The following is a 24,786-nucleotide window of genomic DNA, read 5'->3' as shown; positions in this document are numbered from 1 at the left end:
TGAAGTCTGGCCTGTTGCGTCTCCTCATCTCAAAAGAGAGCAAGTAATTTGGCGCAGAGAGAAGGGAGGGGTCAAATTTTTAACATAAACATGAGGGGAGGGGGGAGCGAGGGGAGTTCTCATGCTGTTCACAGTGTGGCCTCACTCCAGGATCTTGATTCAAGACCTGGCATGAGCCCTTCACCACTTGTCCTTGGTCGTGGTGTAATTGGAGGGGAAGACAGTGCTGGATTTCCGGCCTTCCTGTTGAATCAGTCCCCATTGGGAGGCATTTTTTCTCACTGACCGAGGTTACATGACATCCCACTGTGTACAGTTTACAGTAAAGCCTTAGCACAGGGAGGATGGAGCAGCAGCAGGAGGTGAGGGGGCAGCCTTTTCTCTCTGCACTGCTCTTCACTGATGTCATCTTTCCACCATCTCCAGCTGTTTGCTGTCTGTTTATTTCAGGTGTTTACCCAGCTGATGATGTCACACACACACATACACACAGCACATCCAATATGTATGGCGCCTCTTTGCTTGATAAAGGGAGCTTTTTAATGGGCTTGACAAGATCAAAGCATTCTTCAGGGTAAAATGATTAATCAGCTTAATTTTCTCCAAGTGGCTCTTCTGTTTCTCTCATAATTGTCGTAATTAAAGCGCTGCAGGGATGATAAAATGGGTAATCTGTGTGCACAAAAAAGGGACAGATGAGTGGGGTGGGGGAGAAGGCTGAATCCCCGTAGCATGTTTGAAAACTTAATTGTTTTACAGCCCATCAGACTTTTCTTCTTTTCTAAGTATTTTGCCTTGCTGAATAAGGCAGCTTTTGAGGAGAGCTCTGCAACCAAAGCTGGTGTGTTTGTGTGCAGATAGATATAGGATATGCCTTTCAGAGCAGGTATAACCAGAGAGCCTAGGGCTTGCCGATCAGAAGATTGGCGGTTCAAATCCCCGCAACGGGGTGAGCTCCTGTTGTTCGGTCCCAGCTCCTGCCCACCTAGCAGTTCAAAAGGACATCAAAGTGCAAGTATAAAATTGGTACCACTCTGGCGGGAGGTAAACAGCATTTCTGTGCGCTGCTCTGGTTCTCCAGAAGCAGCTTAGTCATGCTGGCCACATGACCCGGAAGCTGTCTGCGGACAAACGCCAGCTCCCCTGGCCTATAGAGCGAGAGAAGCATGCAACCCCAGAGTCGTCTGCGACTGGACCTAACGGTCAGTGGTCATTTTACCTTTACCTTCAGAGCAGACGCATTGAAATTAATGGGCCTACTCTGAGTAGGGCAAGCATTGGATACAACCTATAATTTTAAATTCTGTTCATGGTTTTTATTGTAATGTATATTCAGATGTTCATTCAAGTCACTTGTCTCTGGGCCTAACCTACCTCACTGGGTTGTTGTTGGGATTGAATGAGGATACAGAGAGCCATGTACTCCAATTTGAGTTCCTTGGAGGAAAAAGTGAGATAAAAATGCAAAAAATAAAAAAAGAATAATGCTTGCAATATCAAAAAAATCATAAAATAATAAAACAACATTGTTCGCGCGCGCGCGCACACACACACACATTAATAATATAAATCAGCCAAAATACAAAATAAATGTCCTTTAACAGTGGTTCTCAAACTTTTTTCTCTGGGCCACACTTTCAGAATAAAAGTTTGCTCATGCCACACCAAATTTTATATTGATAAATACACTGGAAAACAAAAAGAAACAACTCCTGGCAGTGTTTGATTTATAACGTAGAACACAAGTACTTTATAGTATGATCATGGGACATCCAGAAAGTATAAATCAATGCAGCTACGTAAGAACATGAATCATTCTCACAATATGGCGATTCTGGATCACAACTAGGATTGTCCTCCGTATCACTTGATGCTCTTGCTCTCATTTTGAAAAGATATCCATATTCTACTAATAAAAAAAATATTATTTTGACATTATACTATACTATTCTACACTGAAATGTTAAAATGTTTATTTTATTGTCCTTGAATATTCCCACCACATTTGCCATACTCTCTTGACCAGTGGCGGAGCATACCCCCACCAGCACCCGGGGTGGGTATACTCTGGGCAATAGGGTGGGGGGTTCCGGGGGATGGGGCATCTGCATCCTTCTTAGCTGGAGGGACGCAGCAGCTCTGTGCCCAGGCCCTGTGCTGCTTTTAAGTCAGTGTGGAACCTGTAAGGGCACCCTTGCAGCCTTGGGTCCCAGCATCAGAGAGGGTCAGTGCTGCCTCTTCAATGCTTCGGGACCGCACTGCACAGCCTGCCTGGCTGCCCCTCACAGCGCCCTGTAAGCCCAGCATCGCTTTGCAAGAATTACAAAAATGACGCTGGGCTTGCAGGATGCATGAACTCTTGCAGTCTTCTCAGGCACCCTCCAGGCTCCAACAGGAGGGCGACTGAGGAGGAGGCAACAGGCAAGCATCATCCCCACGCTGCTTTTGCGAGTGGCGCTGGGCTTACAGGATGCCTGAGCTGTTGCCTCCTCCTCAGGCGCCCTTCTGCTGGAGGGTTCCTGAGAAGGACACAACAGCTAACCATAGGCAGGGCGTCAGGAATGCCCCCCCCCCCGAAACAATGCCCGGTGCATCAGCACCCCAGCAACCGCCACACTACTCCTCTGCTTCTGATACACAAGGTGCTCCACACCCTTTGAGAACCACTGCACGAAGGACATTCAAAGCAAAACTGTGATTAAGAGAAATGGGGAGGGGGGGAGCAGATTCTTTTTTGAAAATTAACCTTTTTCTTCCCCTCCCCTTTTCATTTACTTTTCCAGAAGCGCTTCAGAGACCAGTAGCCTCTGAATTTGAGCCCCAGGGCCTAAGTGAAGCCGTCCGCTGGAACTCCAAGGAGAATCTGCTTTCGGGTCCCGGAGAAAATGACCCCAACCTTTTCGTTGCCCTGTATGATTTTGTAGCAAGTGGAGACAACACTCTCAGCATAACTAAAGGTAAGAGATGTATGTCAGGATCAGACTACAAAGTGTGTATGAGACCAAGTGTGTGTCCAGATTGTCATTATTTTCATTCAGAACAGCGCTTGTCCAAAAACAGTGCATGGCCTGAAAGGACAAACTATGGGGAGGGCATAGGGAACAAGCAAACTCAGGCACCAAATCCCAAAACAATAGCTTTTATAATATGTAACCGACAGAATTGAAGGAGGTCAATGGGGTTGGTATTCCAGTCTTCCTTCTATCTCTGCAGCAGCCTGCTGACGGGCTCCCTCCTTTGTTCATTCCATCTATATGAACTTCCAATTTGATGCTGAGCTGAAGTCCAGGTTCTTGGTGCTAGTGCTAAACTCGACAAAGTGTGTCTCTGGTGTCTTTGAAGGAGCATCTTCTCTCAATATGGGCCTTGAGATCAACTTTGGTCTCCTTGCTCTGAGATGAAGATGTGTGGGGTTTGGAGCTGCCTTGGGAATGGCACCACAGTGGTTCTCCCTGCCCCCCCATCACTTCTCTTCATGCAGAAGTTTTAAAACCTATTTCCAGGTCCCATTCCCCATATCAGATCTGTTTCACATGGATAGCAATGTGGGAACCATCTCTGGGAATGGTGGGTGCCTTTTTTTTCACTGGGATTCTTCCAGCGGGCACACCTGGAACAGTGAAGTTGAACATGTCCATGCTGGTTCCACACCAGGTTTAGGAAAGATTTTTCAGCCTGAGGACTGGCCCACCCTCCACAGGCCATTTTTGGCAGGTGGATGAGGACAACTATCCGGTAATTGCCTGGTTTAAGATGACTCCAGGTGATTCAAAGTTCAAGTTACAGGAGCAGACAGAGGCTTGCCTCTGATCTCAGTGCTGTAGTCACACAGCACTAAAATCAGAGATGACCTTTTGCTTGCTCTTTAAGAGTCAACAGGCAGAGGCTTATCTCCAGTCTTAGCACTCTGGGATCACAGTGCTAAGTCTTTGCTGCTGCTTTTTAGCATCAAAGAGCAAGCTGCCTCTTGGATCTTAGTACTTTGATTGGAGATAACAGATCTCTATAGCTGGTATCATATGATGTAGGGTGATTGACAAGTGGGCATGTTTTGCCCCAAATGCCCTTGTAGACCAAATTCAAAGGCCTCCTGCAAGATGTGGACCAGAGGTTCCCTACCCCTGATCTACCTGATGACCACTCTTAGCAACCATGTGATAAAGCTTTCTGCAATTGTGACTTCTGGCTTCATAAAAATTGTTTCCAGTTCAAAAATTAAGCAGCTTCAGATTATTTCCCCCTCTGATGCTTTGAAATTTGCATTTGTCTGTTGGGTTTTATTACCACATGCTGCCTCAGATGCTTGCCTGTCCATGTAAAAATAAACACTGTATGTGCTGTTTTTATTTAATCCATTGATCCATCTTTTGATTATAGTCAATGACCAATATTCGTTCTTTTTGTTTTAATTGTTTTAATGGAAAGGTGAAAAGCTCCGCGTCTTGGGCTATAACCACAATGGGGAGTGGTGTGAGGCCCAGACAAAGAATGGGCAAGGCTGGGTCCCCAGCAACTACATCACCCCCGTGAACAGCTTAGAGAAGCACTCATGGTACCATGGGCCAGTGTCGCGGAATGCGGCAGAGTACCTGCTGAGCAGTGGGATCAATGGTAGCTTCCTGGTGCGGGAAAGTGAGAGCAGTCCAGGCCAGCGGTCCATATCGCTGAGATACGAGGGAAGGGTTTACCACTACCGGATCAACACTGCATCTGATGGGAAGGTGAGAGCAGACCCTGGTTGACCTTCCAGGCGTATCTTATTTATTTATTTTGCATCATTTTTTTTTTGCTAAAAGCATGCATGGTGGTTAGACCACTACTGTTCTTTCTTGAGCATTTGTTCTGATTCATCTGTGGGACGGGGTTATATGATAGCAAGCATTCATCCTGGTTTGCTCGGAGCTTGCTCACATGTCTCTCCGTTCATTGTCCATTCATCGGTTTGTTTCTCCAGCATTTTCCAAACTACAAAAAAATTGTGTGTGCATGTGTTTGGTATGGCTTTGTTGGGTGAGGGTAGCAGAGCCAAGTACTGCTGGTTTCCAAATGGATCACTGGAAGATTGAAAACCTGTGAAGATGACAAAAAATAAATAAATGAATAATAGCAAGAGCAAATGACAAGAAAGGAGATTCTGACTAAACAATGGATATGTTTAGCCTGTAGAGCAGAAGACTGATACGAGATACGAGGTGATACGAGAGCCACCTTGAAAAATCTGAAAGGCTGTCCCATGAAAGATGGAGCAAGCTTGTTTTTTTGCTGCTCCAGGGGGCAGGACCTGAACCAATGGATTCAAATGACAAGGAAGTTGTTGTTGTTTAGTTGTTTAGTCGTGTCTGCCTCTTTGTGACCCCATGGACCAGAGCACGCCAGGCACTCCTATCTTCCACTGCCTCCCACAGTTTGGTCAGAGACAAGGAAGTAGATTCCAACTAAACATTAGGAAAACCTTTCTGGCAGTAAAAGGTGTTAAACAATGGAGTGAATTCCCTTGGAAGGTGGTGGATTCTCCTTCACTTGAGGTTTTTAAACAGAGGCTGGCTATCTGTCAGGGAGCCTAGTTGTGATTTCTGCATTGCAGGGGGTTGGACGAGATGACCTTTGGGTATTCATTTCCTATCAATGTTTGGTTTTTATTATTGTTCTATCTATGTTTTTATAGTTCTTGCTTTTAACTATAAGCTGCTTTGAGTCCCATCAAGGGAAAAGGTGGGGTTTAACAACAACAACAACAACTTTTTGAATATGTTGTAATAATAAATAGCATCTATTATTATTATTGTTATTATTACTATTATTCAATTGAAACCCTCTGAGGATGTCAAAATAAGAAACGAGCACTTGTTGTTTTATTGTTGTTTTTATTATTTTTATTACTAGTAATAATTATAATTTTTTTTTTACCTTCCCTTCACAATAAGGTTCCAGGGCAGGTTATAGCAATTTAAAAATACAATACAGTGGTACCTTGATTTGCATACATCTTGGTTTGCATATGTTTTGGATTACAAACATGTCAAACCCAGAAGTGCAGGTCCCAGTTTGCAACCTTTTTTTGGATTAAAACCCATTTTGGGGGGAATTACGAATGTGTTTTTTTTGGAGGCCCCATTGGTGAAAGCACGCCTTGGATTACAACCTGTTTCAGTCTACAAACGGACCTCCAGAACGTATTATGGTTGTAAACCAAGGTACCACTGTACTGAAAATATTTTACGACAAATTACAGTCACAAGAACCAGGGTAAAGAGGTATGTCTTCAGCACAGGACACAAACTAAGCAGTGAAGGTGCCCAGTACATCTCTGTGGGGAGAGATTTAGATCTTCCTGCTGACATAAGGCAGTGCAGCATCAGCGACAAGGTGTTCTGCCACTTGTAGCCTGCCCCAGCATTGCGATAAAGTTTAGTCTGGCAGCACTCTCAGTGCCAAGGAATGGCCAATACTCGCTATGATAATCAGTTTAGATTTGCGCAAAGCAGGTTAATAGTTTTTCTTTCCCTGGAACTGTTTTAATTGGAATTATTGGGAATGGGTACCAGCAGGATGATTTCATTAAAGCGAACAGCCACTGGCTTACCACCAGGAATCTATGAATTTTCATGCTAATTTTATTGTGAAGGGAAGAGAAGAAGACACCAAGAGTCTCAGCAGGCCTAGTTCTTAAACGATCAATTTCAGCCATTTGATAAAAAACATATATCATATGTCCCCTGGGGGATGGAGATGGTAGTGGGGAGAACAGACGGTGCAATCCTTCCCGCCTGCTGTCTGGGCTTTTGTGGCTTTCCAAGACTGCTGTCTCATTTCTCAGTTTGCTGGCAGAATTTAATATCTCACAAGCTCTTCCAGTTAGATCAGCAGCTTTGGTGTTGTGTCTCTGTATGTGTCTGTGTAGAAAGAACCACACTGTGCCACTGTCTCCATCTCTTATAACATTAGCACTTGTGGACAGCCAGTGAAGCTGAATGTTGGAGGTTTCAGGAAAGATAAATGAAAGTACTTATTCACACAGTGCAAGGTTAATAACTGCAGCACTTAACTCCCACAGGAGGCAGTGGTGGCCATCAACTTTGATGGCTCTAAAGAGGATGTGACAAATTCATGGAGGAGAGGGCAATGCATGGCGATTAGCCACTGTAGTTATTCTCTGCCTCCATGGTTGGAGGCACAAATGCTTCTCATTGCCAGTTGCTGGAAACCACTGCAGTGCTGTTGTGTTTGGATCCTGCTTGTGAGTTTCCCATGGCCTTCTTGGTTGGTCACTGTGAGAGCAGGATGTTGGACTTGATGGACCATTGGTCTGAACCTGGTGTAGGGCTCTTATACCCCCCCCCCCCCAGGTTGGAGGCAGTATGAATACTTCTTCCGAATACCAATTTCTAGGAATCACAAGTGCGTAGAGTTGCTGCTGCACTCAGGTCCTGCTTGTAGGTTCCTGTTGGGGCGTCTAGTTGGCTTCATTGAGATCAGGGTGCTGGACTAGATTAGCCATTGACCTGATCCAGCAGGCTTTTCTTATGTTCTTACAACTGTATCAATATATTTTCAGCCCCCTAGACCTTTCTGTCCAGTGCTCAGAACTCTCCTCAGGCCACACTGCTCTTGTTTTATACCCCAAGTGGTGATGCGGGTGGTGCTATGGTCTAAACCACTGAGCCTCTTGGGCTTGTCGCTTGGAAGGTTGGCAGTTTGAATACGCAACGAGATGAGCTCCTGTTGCTCTGTCCCAGCTTCTGCCAACCTAGCAGTTCAAAAGCACACCAGTGGAAGTAGATAAATAGGTACCGCTGCAGCAGGAAGGTAAATAGCATTTCCATGCGCTCTGGCACTTGTCAGGGTCTTCCATGCGCCAGTAGCAGTTTAGTCATGCTGGCCACATGACTTGGAAAGCTGTTTGTGGACAAATGCCAGCTCCCTCAGCCTGAAGTGACATGAGCGCCACACCACATAGTCGCCTTCGACTGGACTTAACCGCCCAGGGGTCCTTTACCTTTTACCCCAAGTGTTTTTGCCTGGCTGGGCTGTGTCCTTGAACTCTCCAGTTAAAGGATCAGAGAGCTTTGTAGCATGAAAGACAGATAGACAGATGGTCAAATATCCAGACTGGTTCAAAGGCAGCTTTCTTTTATTCCTTTCGCAAAATTTGGTATTGTAAAAAGAACAACAACAACAACAACAAAAACCCACCTCAAAGCGGTTTACAAAAGAATAAAAAAATAAAATTATTGGTAAAACAGATAATGATAATCAACCACAAGCTAAAAATCAGATTAAAACATATGTCAACATTCTGCATATCTAGGCAGGCTTGTCTAAACCAAAATGTTTTGTAAGAGGTATTGAAAAGAGTTTAGCAAAGACACCTGTCTGATGTCAACAGGGAGGGTGTTCCAAAGTTGTGGTGCTGCCATGCTGAAAGATTGATTTCTTACTAATCCAAAAGCTTTCTCTGATGCAGCTTGTCCAGGATTGTGGCAGCACTGTTATAAAAAAGTGGGATCAGTTGAGAAGTGGGATCTGATGGGGGTCTAGACGGGAGAGATACTTCATTTCTTTAAACTTTTACATTTACTATTTGCAAAAGCCTGGTGGGGTGAGGGGAGACCATGGAAAAAACGCACTCCAGTGTTGTCTGCTTGGCTCAAAATCTTGGCACAACAGTTTTGGGGCAGTCTCCTTTGTGGTCTGCCCAGTTTGCAAGCTCTGATATATATGCAGGCTCATATATTGCTTATAAGATCAAACCTGGGCCTTAGAAGGGCTGTACCTCAGGGGTGGAGCATCTGTTTGCACCTGTGAAAGGTCCCGGGTTCAATCCCTGGTGTCTTCACATAGGGTTGGGATTGTTCCCTCCCTGAAAACCTGGCAAGTGTGGATAATATTGAGCTAGATGAACCTATGGTCTGACTTGAAATAAGGCAGCTTCCTATTTTTTCAAAATTATGAGAACTGGAATCTTACATACTTCTTAGAGGAAAGTAGTTTAGTTCACTGGTAGAGCATCTGTTTTTCATGCAGATGGCTCCAGGTTCAGTCCCCAGCATCTCCAGGTAGAGGTGGGAATATTCCCTGACTGAAATGCCAGAAGAGCTGCTGCCAGTCAGTGTAGACAAACCTGAGCTGGATTGACCCAATGATCCGACTCAGCATAAGGTAGTTTCCAGTGAATTTGCAGAGCAGCACATCTGACATCAATATGAAACAGAGCCTTCGGTATTATTGGCTCACTCCTGTGGAATGCTCTTCCAACAGAGAGATTCAAGCAGGCGCCTTCTATATTAACCTTCAAACGTTCACTGAAAACTTTCCTTATGCAGATAATTATAGGAAAACATTTTCCTTTAATAGTTAGCTGGCAATCTGTTTTAATTTGTGGTTAGCTTTTATTATATTAACAGTTGCTTGAAACCTCCCTGATGTTGCTGTTGCTTTTATTAAATTGCAGCATGCAATTTTTTTTTTTACAAAAGAATATTTATTTATTTTATTTACTGATAAATATATTTATATACTGCTAAGTCAGAATATTAATTGCCTGTATGATAAAAATATAAATATGTAGGAAAGCTTTTAAGAATAACTTGAGAGACTGCCTTATCCCTTATGCACCCCATATATTCTTGTGGTCTGCAAGTTCCAAAGCTCTCGGAAGACGTCTCTGCAGTAACTCTGAGCGTGGCCTTTAGTGTGGCTGCTCCTGTTCTGTGAAACAGCATTTCTGTCAAGAAACGACAGCGGCCCACTCTCTGTACTTCCTGGAAACATTTTTGTTCTGACAGGCTTTCACAGCTGGACAAAGGGGTCTTTTACCATACATGTTCACTTCTTAGGGTTTTAGTCTTTTTTAAAAAAAAGTGTTCATCATTTGTGAGTTGTTAACTTTTTTATTATTTTAAACGTGAATCGCCTTGATATGGTGGTTTGGAAGGTGATTAATAAATTAATTATTATAATAAATTTTAATTGGATGATTTAATTTAGAGATTTAATTGGATGATTTTAATGTATTGGTTCCTTTAACCTTTCATATTGTAATCTTTTCTAACCTTTTGATGATGTTTTATTATTATTATTATTATTATTATTACTATTACTATATTTTGATGCAAATATATATTTTGGTTTAAGTTATTTTTAATATTTTATTAGTGCATATATTTTATCTGTGGTTGATATGACCATGGCAGTTGAAACAGCAATAATAAACTAGTAACTGTATAAATATGTACCATGTAAATGAATAAACATGCAATTTTTATGTAAATCAGCAGCATAATAACAACATGGAGTTGTAGTGACTCTCTCTTCCTCTCTGCTTTTGCTCCCAGCTCTACGTGTCTTCGGAGAGCCGCTTCAACACTTTGGCTGAGCTGGTCCACCATCACTCGACCGTGGCAGATGGGCTGATCACCACTCTGCACTACCCGGCCCCCAAGCGCAACAAACCCACAATCTATGGTGTGTCCCCCAACTACGACAAGTGGGAGATTGAACGGACGGACATCACCATGAAGCATAAACTTGGAGGGGGCCAATATGGCGAGGTATACGAAGGCGTCTGGAAGAAGTATAACCTCACAGTGGCGGTGAAGACCTTAAAGGTAGGTACTGAAACCTTTTCTTATCTTCTCTCTTTCTACCACTCTTCTGTTTGGTAGCCACTGCCCTTTTAAAGAGGAAAACTTCACCACGCTTAGAACGCTCCAAAAGGTACAGACTCCCCTAATGAAGAAAGGTTGCAGCATTTGGGACTTTTTAGTTTAGAGAAAAGGTGAGAAAGAGGTGACATGATGGAAGTTTATGAAACTATGCACGGCATGGAGAAAGTGGTTAGGGAGCACTTTTTCTCCTTCTCTTGTGATACCTGTGGGAATGCAATGCAGCTGAATGTTGAAAGATTCAGGACAAATAAAAGAAACGACTTCTTCACACAGCAGAGCACAGTTAAACTATGGAACTCGCTCCACAGGAAACTGTGAAGGCCACCAACCTGGATGGATTTAAAAGTTGATTAGACAAATTGGTGGAGGAGAGGGCTATGAGTGGCTGATCACCCTGATTGCTATGTTCCACCTCCACTGTCAGAAGGTTTGGACCTTCACTGTACTCTCTTTGGTGTGTGGAAGAAACATTTTTGTTTAGGCAGAGCCCTGATATGTAGAATGTTGACCTGTGTTTTATCTTCATGTTTATTTTAATTGCTTGCAAAGATTTAAAATAGTTTCTACACTCTACCTCCACTGTCAGAGGCAGCAGTATTCCTGGATACCAGTTTCTGGAAATAACAGGAGGGGAGAGTGCTCTTGTGCTCAGATCCTCCCTGCAAGTTTCCTCTGCAGGCATCTGGTTACCCAGTGTGAGAAGATGCTGGGCTACTTGGGCCCTCTTTTTATGTTCTTAGGATTTGCATTTGAACTGCTGAGTTATTTTCCCACCTCTGATTTGTACCCCTAGAGAAGCAAATTCCTTAAGTCGGCTTTGTGGATTCTTTTTTAAAAGCATATGCAGACAGTGACACCTAGTGTTCTAACCATGCAGATTATAAGACTTTGGGGGCGGGGGGGGGGGGGAGAAATGTTCCGTTTCTGATTGCTGCAGATATAGCCTCCATTAAGAGATACATTGTGCTCCCTGGGCAGGTGTTTTACTTACTTTAAAAAAAACAAAAAACAAAACTGTACTTTCATTCAGAAATCTCAGCGTTACCAGGAACAGTATTTTTCAGTCATCAAATGCAACTAGGTAAATAGGAATGTTTTCAAATTCCTCTCAAAAAAGTGAATGACAATGGGCACATCATGGGGAATGCCTTCCACAATCTATTAGTAGCAGTAGCAGCAGCAGCAGTATTTAATGTATATGTATCCTGCCTTTCTCTCAAATTAGGATTCAAAGGAGCTTACAACATTAATAACATATTTATAAAATATGAAACAATAAAAACAAATTAGTTAAAAACAATAAGTAATAATACATCAGAATGTATTGAGAGACAGCAATTAGAATCTAGTTTGCCCAGTGGTCAGTCTGCTCCTTAGTTTTCAAAGCTCTGTCTGAACATCTGGTTGGCTGCTGAAAATTGGATGTTGGACTACATGGGCCATTGGCCTGATTCAGCATAAGCTCTTCTTATGTTCTCTGCATCTGATGGAATGGGATCTGTTCTGCAAAGTGCTTCTTATGGTGTAATGAAAATGATTAGTCTTTGGCTCTGTCTGTGCTATACATCTTAAGCAGTATCAGACCCCTCAGTCATGAAACCACCACCACTACCACTCTGAGCTTTTATGGGGAGCTGGAACCGCAGAACTTAACATTGGGGAAAGTCTGTAAGGAAGGTAGTCATCTCTCAGATATTTGGGGCAGGAGCTGTGTAACACACTTTATATGTTATTATCATATATACATTTTTAGGAACATTTAACCCAAGTATATGTGAGGGGAATAGAGGGTTTCCTAACAACTTCACATAAACTATGCAAAGGAGGAGGTTGCAGCAGATTCTCCAGGTCTAGTATCTTCAGTTCAGATAAAGGAAAGGAATCTGAACACCCACAAGTCCTTTAGACCTGTTGGTCTGCAATGCCAAATGCCCACTGTATTTCAGCCCTTGACACAGTTCTGGATTGCAGAATTTAATCATGTGAGATATATGCCTCCACCACTATCCCAGTCATGCCATACTGCTTTGTAGCTTTTTTGGGTGGTGGAGGGCAGGCTTGCCATTTCCACGGGTAACTTCCCTCCTCCCGCAAACCACCTCTTCCCGCTCTGGGAAGCTGATTTCTCTTAGATGTTTCAGTTATGCATTCTATCGTAAAATCTCCCTGTTTTTCTGAGTCGAAAGCGGGTACTTTGCCACGCTCCGCCGCCAATTCCTAAACGCCAGATAAATACTTAATGAAGGATGACTGGAAGCTGGGACTAAAATAATATAAAGCTGCTTTTTCTTTCTCTCCCTCTCCCCCTCTCTCTCTGTGCAGGGAGAGCTATCAGAGCACTCAGAGAAACTCTCCCCAAAAAGGTGCAGAGCCTGAAATTATGCATGGCTAAAAACACACTTGAAAGGCGGGCTCCTAATCCACCTTCCTTAAATTCGTCAATCTAGTCTTAGACTACAGGATTAGGGCTCCTTCTTCAAAGGTGTGGAGAATGCCGGGTGGTGTTTTGTTTTTTGTTTTTTTAAAAAACACCTCATATCTGTCTTTAGACACCAGCAGGGGGAGACAGGCCCTTAGCGGTCTCTTTGCAGGGAGAACTCTTGAGAGGTATAATTTGTCTTCCAGAAAAGAGTTTCCAAAGCACTTTGGGCATCCCTTCCCTCCGTCCCTCGCCGTGCCTGCCCCCGCAGCAAAGAAGATCGACACCTTAAAATAATAACGGGAAGGAGGCTGCCTTGGTAGTTTCAACGGACGTCGCTCATGATGAATTATTCCTGCTGCAGCCTATTTATTATCCTGCTTCAAAGTGGCTGGAAGCGACTCAGTGCATCTTGGCAAAGTAGTTCCTACAGAGAGGAAAAACGAGGGCTGGGGGGACCCCGTCCAGTGCTTCGGTAATGTTGAGCTCCATAGGGCCATTAAGTAAGACTTCAATTAGCACATTGCATTTGGCAAGAGAGAAAGAGAGAGATTGAGATCAAGGATATTTGACAACCTGATTTGCCCGGAGCAGAATGGAAGGGAACCTCCTTCTGACAATCCTCAATTTAGAACCTAACTTCTCTGACTTTGCAAAAGTTTCCCCAACTTCTTGAGATTGCATTTCAGCCTTTAGGACTTGCCTACAATTGATTGAAACCGCCAGCCTACACCCAGAGATTTGGCTTGGGTTGTTTTCAAACTGATACAGCAACTCTTAGACTTCTTCATCTCTGTGGCCCCATGGTCATGTCAGCCTCAGAAGGGGAGAGTGCTCCTGTGCTCAGACACTGGTTGCTGGGACCTTCTGAATGCAAGGCCTGAGCTTTAAGCCTTTGATATTCCTCTTCACTTCAAAGTAAAGTAGATTCCAGTTCTTATGGTTATTAATAGAAGGAATTTAAGGGGGGGATGCCAGAGATTAAACCTGGATCTTCTGCATGCAAGTCGTAGTTATCTTGATTTCAGTAAGGCTTTTGACAAAGTCCTCCCTGATATTCCTGTGAAGAAGCTGATAAAATGTGGACTGGATGAGATAAATGTTAGGTGGATTTTTAGCTGGTTGACTGACCAAATCCAAAGAGTACTCATGGTTCCTCATCATCCTGGACAAAAGTGGCAAGTGGGGTGTCACAGGGTTCTGTCCTGGGTCCATTGTTGTTCAACCTCTTTATAAATGACTTTGAGGAAGGAATTGAGGGGGTATTCATCTAATTTGCAGATGACAGCAAGCTGGGAGGGGTAGGCAGTGCCACTGAAGAAAGAATCAGAATTCAAGATTACTTTAACTGTTGGAGAAGTGGCTCCAAACTAGAGAAATTAATTTCAGTAGGGACAAGTGTCAGCTTCTGGGCTGGCAGGAAGATCCATCAATTTAAGACGGCGGACACCTGGCTTACTAGTAGTACATGTAAAAAGGACCCAGGGGTCTTAGTGGATCACAAGCTTAACATGAGTTAATGGTGTGATGCAGCAGCATAAAAAGCTAATGCTATTTTAGGCTGCATCAAGAGAAGTATCCAGATCAAAGGAAGTAATAGAATAACTTTATTCTGCTTTGGTCAGACCCCACCTGGAGTAATGTGTCCAGTTCTGGGCGCCACAATTTAAGAAGGATAATGACAAGCTAGAACATGTGCAGAGAAGGGCATCCAAGATGATCAAGGATTTGAGGCCAAAGGTTTACAATGTACCGCAGTCTGAGGCCAGAGGTTATTGATATTCTGCAACCTGAAAACATTGAAAACCTCTGGCCTCAGGCTGTGGAACATCAAAAACCTCTGGCCTCAGGTTGCAGAATATTTTGCCCCACAACCATTCCCCTTTTGCAGAGCTTTTGTTGCCTGCATCAAGACAAGCAAATCATCCCAGGCCTCTCCATTGTTTTAGCGCACAAGAGCTTGATTTCTCCCCCCCCCCCCCGACCCCAGGCTTTCTGTGGTCCTACAGAACTGGCCAGGCGCTTGCTCCATTTCCTCTGATGATGTGATGTGATTGAATCCAGCAGCCTGACCCACCTGGGTGCCTCTGGAGGGTCACGTTTGAGACATCCATCCTGCAGCTGACGTCGGCCACGGCCTCTTTCCAGCCTCAGCCTTGTGGGAGGCTGAAGATCAGTCAGCCTGGAATCTTTTCATGCCCAATAGGCTTACAAACAAATTATTGCTACTGTCAAGCTTCCCCTGATATTTCATGCATGCTGTGGTCTTCCTGGAAGAGGAGGAAAATGAGGTGTACATCAAGGAGCTAAGGCAGAGATTCTGGAAGAGGTTTTTCATTGCATCATAGAAGCAGTGTGGTGTAGTGGTTAGTATCTTTGACTAGGACCTGGGAGAGACAGGGTTCAAATCCCCACTTGGCCATGAAACTCACTGAGTGACCCTGGGCCAGTCACTTCCTCTCACCCTAGCCCTCCTTACAGGGTTGTTGCCGGGATTAAGCAAGGAGCGGGAGAACCATGTCCACCAGCATAAATGAAACCAACCAACCAACCAACCAACCAGGAAGTCAGAATTCCACAGCAAAGGGTGAAAGGGAATAAGGATGGAGGAGAAACTCAATTCAGTTTGCATTTTAATTTGCACTTTCTGGAACCATGAACAAAACCAGGTGGAAGGTTTTTTCCTGAATTTGCACTTCTCTGAAATTTTCAGTGTGGTTCTCCAGAAAGGTAATGTTTACAAAATGTTTACAAAAATGTGTATATTTGGGCAAAGTGTGCCTAACAATGTATACGTGAGTGAAAATAGCATTTAAAACTTAATATATGACTCGGGTCCCAAATATCTGAGATATTGCCTCCTTTCTTACAGATCCTCATGAGTGTTAAGATCAGTGGGGGGAGGGGCTTTTTGTAGTTTCACCTCCCTCAGAAATTTGGGGGAGGGTGGCAGCCCAGGGGAGGACATTCCCTTGTAATAGCCCCTAAGTTGTGGAATTTCCTCCCCATAGTGGTGCATCTAGCACCTCCATTATACAGCTTTCCGAAGCACCTATTTACCGTGACGTTTTGACACCTAAGATGTGTGTTTTCAGGGCCCACCCCATTCCTGTGGTTGTAATCTGTTTTAAGTGTTCTGAATTATAAATTGTTGGGACCTGCTAGTGAGGCAAAGGTAATAATAATAATACAGTGGTACCTCGGGTTAAGAACTTAATTCGTTCTGGAGGTCTGTTCTTAATCTGAAACTGTTCTTAACCTGAGGTACCACTTTAGCTAATGGGGCCTCCTGCTGCCGCAGTGCCACTACTGCATGATTTCTGTTCTTATCCTGAAGCAAAGTTCTTAACCCGAGGTACTATTTCTGGGTTAGTGGAGTCTCTAACCTGAAGCGTCTGTAACCCGAGGTACCACTGTAATAATAATACATAAATATAATAATCCAGCCATGAAAAAAACCCCACCCGTTTCTCCATCTTCCATCAAGGCAAGCAAAAGGCATCATTGCAACAGCAAATCTTTATTACAGTCGTACACCAGCATAAGGAGGGAGGGATATACTGTACTTTTCTGTGTATAAGACAATTTTTTAAATTCTAAAATAATGTTCAAAATCTGGGTTTGTCTTATACACGGATAGTATCTCCCCCCATTTTCTTAAATCAGAGTCCCCCAAAATAGGGGATGTCTTATACATGGGGGTGTCTTATAGATGGAAAAATACGGTAATCATTTAAAATCTTTAATTTTTTAAATAAAACTAAAAGACAGAAAGTATATATAAAAGTCTATAAGGATCCAGAAGAAGCTAAGAGAGTCTAAAAGAAGGATTAAGAACATTAGACAGGAGTGGAAGAGTGTAAAAGGTTAGTATATACAGTGGTATCTCTGGTTACATAATTAATTCATTCTGGAGGTCTGTTCTTAACCTGAAACTGTTCTTAACCTGAAGCACCACTTTAGCTAATGGGGCCTCCTGCTGCTGCTGAGCACAATTTCTGTTCTCATCCTGAAGCAAATCCTGAGGTAATATTTATGGGTTAGCAGAGTCTGTAACCTGAAGCTTATGTAACCTGAAGCGTAAGTAACCCGAGGTACCCCTGTATAAGACTGCAGTGGTACCTCGCAAGACGAATGCTTCGTAAGACGAAAAACTCGCAAGATGAAAGAGCTTTTCGTTTTTTGAGTTGCTTCGCAAGACGAATTTCCCTATGGGCTTGCTTTGCAAGACGAAAACGTCTTGCAAGATTGTTTACTTTTTCTTAAAACCATTAAGACTATGGGAATCCGTGCTTCGCAAGACGAAAAATTCGCAAGATGAAAAAACTCGCAGAACGAATTAATTTCGTCTTGCGAGGTACCACTGTATAGCTATCAGTCTATAGAGCACTCTAATATGAGTGCTCATTATATCTAGTTTGTGGCACTAGTCATCACCCGACGAATTTTGAGCACTCCTGTGCAGAATCTGGCAACGTATATTGTAGCAGGGTTGGTATCTGAAAGCACCAGGGAAGTATAAAATTGTCCTGTGTGCCCTGTGTACTTATGCAGTAATGGTAAGATGAGGCTAGTACGAATGTCTCTATAGTAAAGACTCTGGAGAAGCACATGCTCTGTTGTTTCTATTTGTCCAGAGTCACAGGGCATTGTCTCTAGGCATCATTGCAATTCAAGAGCATATTCTGGACAAGCAGAAGCACTTAGGGAAGGACTAGGAGGGATGTGGCCTGGGAAGAGTCCTAAGGGCCAGATAGAGAAGGCTGGAGGGCCACATTCCTGAAGTTCCCCATTCCTTGTAAGCTGTTGCAACCCACTGTGAGACCAGCTGGTAATGACAACGAGGATGGTAATAGGGAAAAAATGCTTGCAAAATGCTAATATTTGACTCTAAAATGCCATGGAAATGTGGAGAGCTGAACTTAAAACTAAGGGGTGAGGTGAGTGAATCCAGGAGAAACAAAAATTGATAGATTTGCCCAGCTCTAGAAGAGAAGCTGCATTGTAGGGCTCATGAGAGCTGGACTCTGTTCTGTGGGTTCTCAGTCGGTAGCCTCATGCAGATTCCCTTCACACCCCCTCTCTATAAGAAAATAAATGGCTTATTAAGTAAACAGAATGTAGAAGGACAGGAAATCACAGCATGGGGTAACTCTGTCTCTTGACCACCACTCCCAGGCTCAAAGGCTATAAAGCCAACCTGGATTTAGCATGCCTAGCCAACATGTCTCCAGAGTTCTGAAGAAGATTCTTGAGGACAAGAAACTTGTTTAGAAGCTAAGATTCTTCACAGCCAGCACTAACCACTAGGTTTCTCGGCTGTGTGATTTATAGCCAGACTTATTTTTTTACCCTTCGCCTTACCGTTCAGACATCATCCTTGCTTACTTTTTATTAGCCCGGTTTCTGTTGGCTAGGGAGAGGAAGTCACCTGCCAGCTGCCAGTCAAACTAATTGGAAGCAAATACATGGATGGGGTGAAAATGCCGAACAGCAAAATGAGCACTGAGCCAGATTTTAAGAACATAAGACGGGCCTGCCAGCTGAATCGTTCCAAAGGCTCATCTAGTACAGCATACTGTCCTCACAGTGGTCAACCAGATACCTCGAACAGAAGCCTGTAGCCGGGACCTGAGTGCAATGGTAGCACTCTCCCCACTTGTGATTCCTAGCAGCTGGGAACAGGAACATCTTTAGTCCTCAGGGCTGACCAGATACATTCAAGAACCTCTAGCAGAAAAATTCTCACACCAAATTAGAGTTGGTACAGTGTGGTGATTAGAGTACCAGACTAGGACTTGGGAGACCAGGGTTCAAATCACCCACTTGGCCATGAAGCACACTGGGTGTGACCTTGGGCCAGTCACTGTCTCTCAGCCTAACTTTCCTCACGTGGTCGTGGGGATTAAATGGGGGGGGACGGGGACTACTATGTACACCACCCTGAGCTCTTTGGGGAAGAAGGTGAGGTATAAATGTAGGGATGTACCAAAAAAATTCTTGAAGCTACCAGCATGAGTTTGACCAAACTGTGGGAGGCAGTGGAAGACAGGAGTGCCTGGGGTGCTCTGGTCTGTGGGGTCACGAAGAGTCAGACACGACTAAACAACTAAACAACAATAACTAAAAAATTAATCTGTGCAAGCCCCATTGAAAAAAGTGGAGGCCACAATCTAGTGTAGCTCTCATTCATTTTACTAGCCCCTGTGCAGGAGAAATTCCAGCAAGCAGGTGACATTGGGCTGGATCTCCCCTTTTCCTAGCATCTGAAATCCCAAGCTTTCTTCTCCGTTTCACAGTGGTGCTGCCTCTATGCCATTTTCCCATCTCCCAGTATCCCCTTCTGCCATTTTCTGCCTTATCCCCCATCAATGTTTTGTTTTCCTGCCCAGAAAGAAAGAAGCCCAGGGACAGAGAACAGCATTGTCTGTAAAGGCACAGCCTCCTCCCAGCCGTGCTTTGTAAATGACCTTCTGGCCACCCAAGCTTCTGTTTATCTTGGACTCTACGCCCCGCTGAGCAGGAACCGTACCTTCCTCACTCCAGAGTGAGGCCAAGCCGAGATGGCTTTCTGCTAATAACATCATAATGCAATTTTAACTGTGGCGGTGGAAGACACTGCGGGGAAAAAGAGAGAGGCAGTGGCTTTTAAAATGCAAAACTTTCTCTCCATGGTTCAGGTTCCATTGCAAACTCTGAGGGGGACAGAATTCTGTGGCAGAAGCTCTTCTAGACTTGTATAGTTGGAATTGGACCGCTTCAATGCAGGAATCACAGCTAAAGAATTCTGCTTGTGCTGTTAGCCACAGTTTCCAGAGAGGCAATGTGCCACTGAGTTTTAGTGGCTGGAGACAAGCAATTGGGGAGCGAATCGGATACTGGACTAGATGGAATTTTGGTTGAAGCCAATGAGGCCCCTCTTAATACTTATTAATACTTTTTAAAGCATCTTCAGGTCAGGAAGGCAGTGTATGTAGTTCTCCACACTTAATCTCCACAACAGCTCTGTGTGGTTGGGAGATGATGACTGGCAAGTGGTCATCCAGAGAACTTCATGGTCGAGTGGGAGATTGAAATCCTGGTTTCCCAATTCCTAGTCTTACACTCTAAACACTACACCACACTGGGTTTTCCTCATTTTGTATTTATAGATTATATGTGACAGGAACAGTGAACTTGTTGACCCCCCCCCATATCACCCTCTCAACTCCTATGAGGTTCAGTAACTGTCAGGGAACTGCCATCAGTGCCGGAGGGAGAGAGCAAGCTCCAGAGGGATTCCAGAGAGCGTCCCGGGATGGGGAGAGGCAGCCCATCTTCTGGGGAAGAGAATCAGCGTAGCACCAGTGGAGAAGGGGGGCAGATGGGGGAATCGGCGAGATGGTCCCTTGACTCCTTGCCGGGGGCCAGCGGGAAGAGTAAGGGTCCTCCGCTGCCTACGCCCTCCTTGCGCAGAAGGCTTCCACGCAGGGAAAGTAGGAGGAGACTAGGCGTCAAAGAGCTTCTTTGCTGGAAGAAGTTTAAGAAACGCCCACTGACGGATTCTGCCAGTGATTGAGACAGCCACAGGTGAGTGGCTGTCCGGACAGAAAAGGTTCACTCAGGCAACCCAGCCAGGTGTTGGCACCGGCTTATGCACGAGCAACCCCTAGAACCATTACAGTAACCATCATGGTTGGGGATGATGGGAGTTGAAGTCCACTGATGTCTGGAAGGATGGTTGGAACAGGAGTCCAGTGACATCTGGAGGGATGATGGGAGCTGGAATCTAGAGGACCAGAGATTTCTCCACTCTGGTATATGCCTCTGAACTTTTTTAGCTACTGATACATCTTCCCTCTGCGAATATTGACTACCTAATCAAGCCTTAAGTGTCATGTCTCACACAAGATGCAGGAAGCAAGGAGGGAAAAGATTATTAATGTGGGGACGGCAGCAGTTTATGGAATTTATCTGTGTTATGCATAATTCCATGGAAAGAGAACAAGGAAGGGGATCCTTTTTCCTCCATGATATTAAAACTTGGGGTCACCTGGGGAAGTTGTCAGTAGATTTGGACAGACAAAAGTGTGTCTTTTTATATAATACTTCATTAACTCATCAAGGTGTGCTGATGGAAACTAGTTTTGATGGCTTTGAACACTGACTAAACAAATTCATTGGGGAGTCTGTTGACAGCTTAATAGGTTAACAGACCCTCCACATTCAGGTGTGGCCTGAAGCAAGTCCTGAGGGCCCGATAGAGAGGCCTGGGGGCCATATTTGGCCTCTGGACTTGCGGTTCCCCACAGGGGATCAGCCAGGAGCCCACAGATTGATTCTTGACTTACTCCAAATTCCAGTTAACCCAGCCACCACCACCCCTGGCTCAGCATGTAAATTACCCCCTCTGATATTTCAGAGGAAGGTGATGGTTTCTGAAGTTGCATCGATTTCCACATTGCTCAGCCATTCTCTGGATGGTACCTGCGTGGCCTTTTCAAAACAAATAAAAGGAGAGTTTAATCTGGATATAGGGAATAAAATTGTCTCCTGGAACTTCAGTAACCCAGTACCAGCAAAATATAAAATAAAAAAAGCTTCAAGCAAAATATAGGGTGGTATCCAATGCACTTGTTCCATCAGCAAAGATTTGCACTCACACAGTGGAACTCGTCCACCCCGTGCATGCCCTGCACCTTCCCCAAACTGGCTCCTGAGGATTGGAGAAACCCCCAGATTTAGGGGACAGTTGTGAGGAAGAGAGATATGGAAAGTACAGTGTCCCAGTGCATGCTGGTCAGTAATCATACAGCCCAAAGTTGGAGTTAACTCTTTGTTAACAAAAACATGATCTCCACAGACATTGTGGAGTGTCAAGCCTAATGAGCGCAGTGACTAATTTCTGGTGGGTCTTATTCCATGGAATCAGTTGCTGAGACTGAAGGTCCCCACCTCCCCACAGCTATCTATGTCTCCTTCTCTCCAGAGCTATTTCCAAGCAATCAGATACTGTGCCTGCATACAGCCAATCTCTCCTATCTTTTCATACCTCTCCTTGTTCTGGAAGATTGGGTGGGGGGAGGTGAGCATGTCACAGCAGGAGGGTGAGACACCCATGACTTTTCACCAGCCTGACTCGTCTCTGCACTCGCCAGATTCAGCTTCTGATTCTTAACTTCTCTCTGCCACAAACACTCCCAGCTCACTAAGCCCGGTTACCTCTTCAGATTACGACACCTCTTCTTTACAGGCTTCTCCCTCTGACCCCTCCCTGGGCTCTAAGCCTTCTTTCCTTGGGGGTTTCCCAGCTGGTTCCTCCCACCATTCCTCTGTGTCCAGCCAGACCATGACATAAGAGTTGTGCAAAAGTAAATCCATGCACAGACAAGGATTGGATACAGCCCATTGCTGCACTGAGGGGCAGGCCTGAGGCCAGAGGTTTTTGATATTTTGTAGCCTAAGGCCAGAAGTTATCAATATTATGTAATGTAAGGCCAGAGGTTATCAATGCTCCAGAGCCTGAGACCAGAGGTTATTGATTTTCTGCAATCTGAGGCTAGAGGTTATCGATATTCCACAGCCTGAGACCGGAGGTTATTATTGTTCGTGCAACTGTAATTTCCAGTGATTCCATTATCTAGACCATGTGTTGAAATCATTCTCTCTCTCCCTGTGTTCCCCTTCCCTCTTTTTCTGCAGGAGGACACTATGGAGGTAGAGGAATTCTTGAAAGAAGCAGCGGTAATGAAGGAGATCAAGCATCCAAACTTGGTGCAATTACTGGGTAAGTGTCAGAAATACCAAGCAGGGCGACTCAAACCAAAGCCTTGCGCAGCAATACAGGACATTAAGGAGAAGATAAACCACTTAGCCACACCAAGGCTTCACAGAGAGACATTTCAATTCACTGGCAGGAGCTGGCAATTAATTTTTTTTAAAGTTGAACTGAGTTAGGTTTGTGCGTCTGTGTGTGTTTAAATCTTCATACTTCTATTTAATCTATAAAAGGCCAGAAAGCTTAGACATCTTTAACCAGCTTCTGGAGGAAACTTTGTCTTCTCTTACCATAGAAAACTGTTTTATTTCAAGTCAGAGCTTTGAACCATCTAACTCAGTATTGTCCACACTGACTTGCAGCATCTCTCCAGGATTTCAGGTAGGGAGACTCTCCCAGCTGTACCTGGAGATGCTGGGAATTGAACCCTGGGACCTTTTGCATGCAAATCAGATGCTTTATTACTGAGCTGTGGTCCCTTCCTCATAGGAGTGCATTACCTCTAGCTTAAAAATCATTCATCCTAGTCATCGGAAGCTGCCTTACACAGTCAGACCTTTGGTCCATCTAGTTAAGTATTGTCTACATTGGCTGGCAGCAGCTCATCAGGGTTTCAGACAGTAGGTCTCTCCTAGCCAGTGTGGTGTGGTAGTTAGTGTTAGTCTAGGACCATAGAGACCAGTATTCATATTGCCACACAAACATGAAGCTCACTGGGTAACTGTAGGGCTAGTCACTGCTTCTCAGCCTAACCCACCTCGCAGGTTTGTTGTGGGCATTAAATGAAAGGGGCGGGGGAAGAATCATAAACACCACCTTGAGCTCCTTTCAGAAAATTAAGGGTTCCCTAGGAAAAGGGATTGATTGTTAAACCACACTGAGAACTGTAGTTTTGGGAGCCCAATAGGGGTCTCAGCACCCTTAACAAGCCACAGTTCTTTGTGGGAGAGGTTTGCAGTGGTATCATAGTGCTTTAAATGCACTATGGTGGCCTAACAATGGATACAACTCAGAGTTAATACTGCAAATCACAAATTATTTTTTTCTTTCTTTAGCTGGATTTATTTTTTAAAAATCTAATTTGTTCATTTTTAAATGTTTCATAGGCGTATGCACACGGGAGCCTCCGTTTTACATCATCACCGAGTTCATGACATATGGAAACCTCTTGGATTACCTGCGGGACTGCAACAGGCAGGAGGTGAATGCTGTTGTGCTCCTCTACATGGCCACCCAGATCTCCTCTGCTATGGAGTACCTAGAGAAGAAGAATTTCATCCACAGGTAGGAAAACTTTGTGCTGCTATTCAGAATAGTGCTATGATTTGCTTGCTTGTTTGTTTCCTGTTGAAAGAGCCCAGGGCTGCAAATGGATCCACAATTTAAAAAGAAAAACATTATAGAGCAGTTAAAACATACTTTAAAAAATGGTGGCAGTGACAGCCACTAACTTGGATGGCTTTAAAAGAGTGATTAGACAGATTCATGATGGATAAATAAGGCTATCAAACAGCTCCACTGTAAAAGGCTCTTGTTTGCTGGGAAGTACAAGTAGGCAGAGTTTGGTAGCGCTCAGGCTGTGTTTGTTAGCTTCCCACTGGGGCATCTGGTTGGCGACTGTGAAGACGGGGTTGTACTATGTGAGCCTTTGGCCTGATCCAGCAGGACTCTGCTTCTGTTCTTACAGAAGAAAATGGAACCACCTCCCCCTCTACCACTAGCCTGCTACAGAGGCTGTTAATACAATATTTCACAGACAGAGCGATACAGCTTTACAGTAGCACATTAATGTTGTGTGCTGTGTCTTGGAACACATAGGCACTCCTTGGGGAATCACGTCTTGCTTCTGGATTATTTTTCCTGCCAAGGGTATGTTGCATCCCTGCACAGCTTAGCAGCTGGCAAACCCAGACGTTCAGCTATTTTGGGGGTGGTGATGCTGC

The 24,786-nt window shown here is 44.3% G+C and overlaps 1 protein-coding gene across 2 annotated transcripts in view; it reads left to right on the top strand.

Annotated features, from left to right (window-relative positions):
* Positions 1 to 24,786, top strand: part of ABL1 (ABL proto-oncogene 1, non-receptor tyrosine kinase) — a 118,241-nt gene that overhangs the window by 71,675 nt on the left and 21,780 nt on the right. For both annotated transcript variants that reach the window (XM_081896799.1, XM_081896800.1), the window contains exons 2-6: positions 2,784 to 2,957; positions 4,426 to 4,721; positions 10,335 to 10,607; positions 22,768 to 22,852; positions 23,950 to 24,127. In XM_081896799.1, coding sequence (XP_081752925.1) covers positions 2,784 to 2,957; positions 4,426 to 4,721; positions 10,335 to 10,607; positions 22,768 to 22,852; positions 23,950 to 24,127 — 1,006 coding nt within the window. The remainder of the gene's footprint in view (positions 1 to 2,783; positions 2,958 to 4,425; positions 4,722 to 10,334; positions 10,608 to 22,767; positions 22,853 to 23,949; positions 24,128 to 24,786) is intronic.

The sequence above is a fragment of the Podarcis melisellensis genome (genome assembly GCF_964234715.1).
Source record: "Podarcis melisellensis genome assembly, chromosome: Z".
NCBI classification, from domain to species: Eukaryota; Metazoa; Chordata; class Lepidosauria; order Squamata; family Lacertidae; genus Podarcis; species Podarcis melisellensis.
This window is presented reverse-complemented; position numbering and strand designations above follow the sequence as displayed.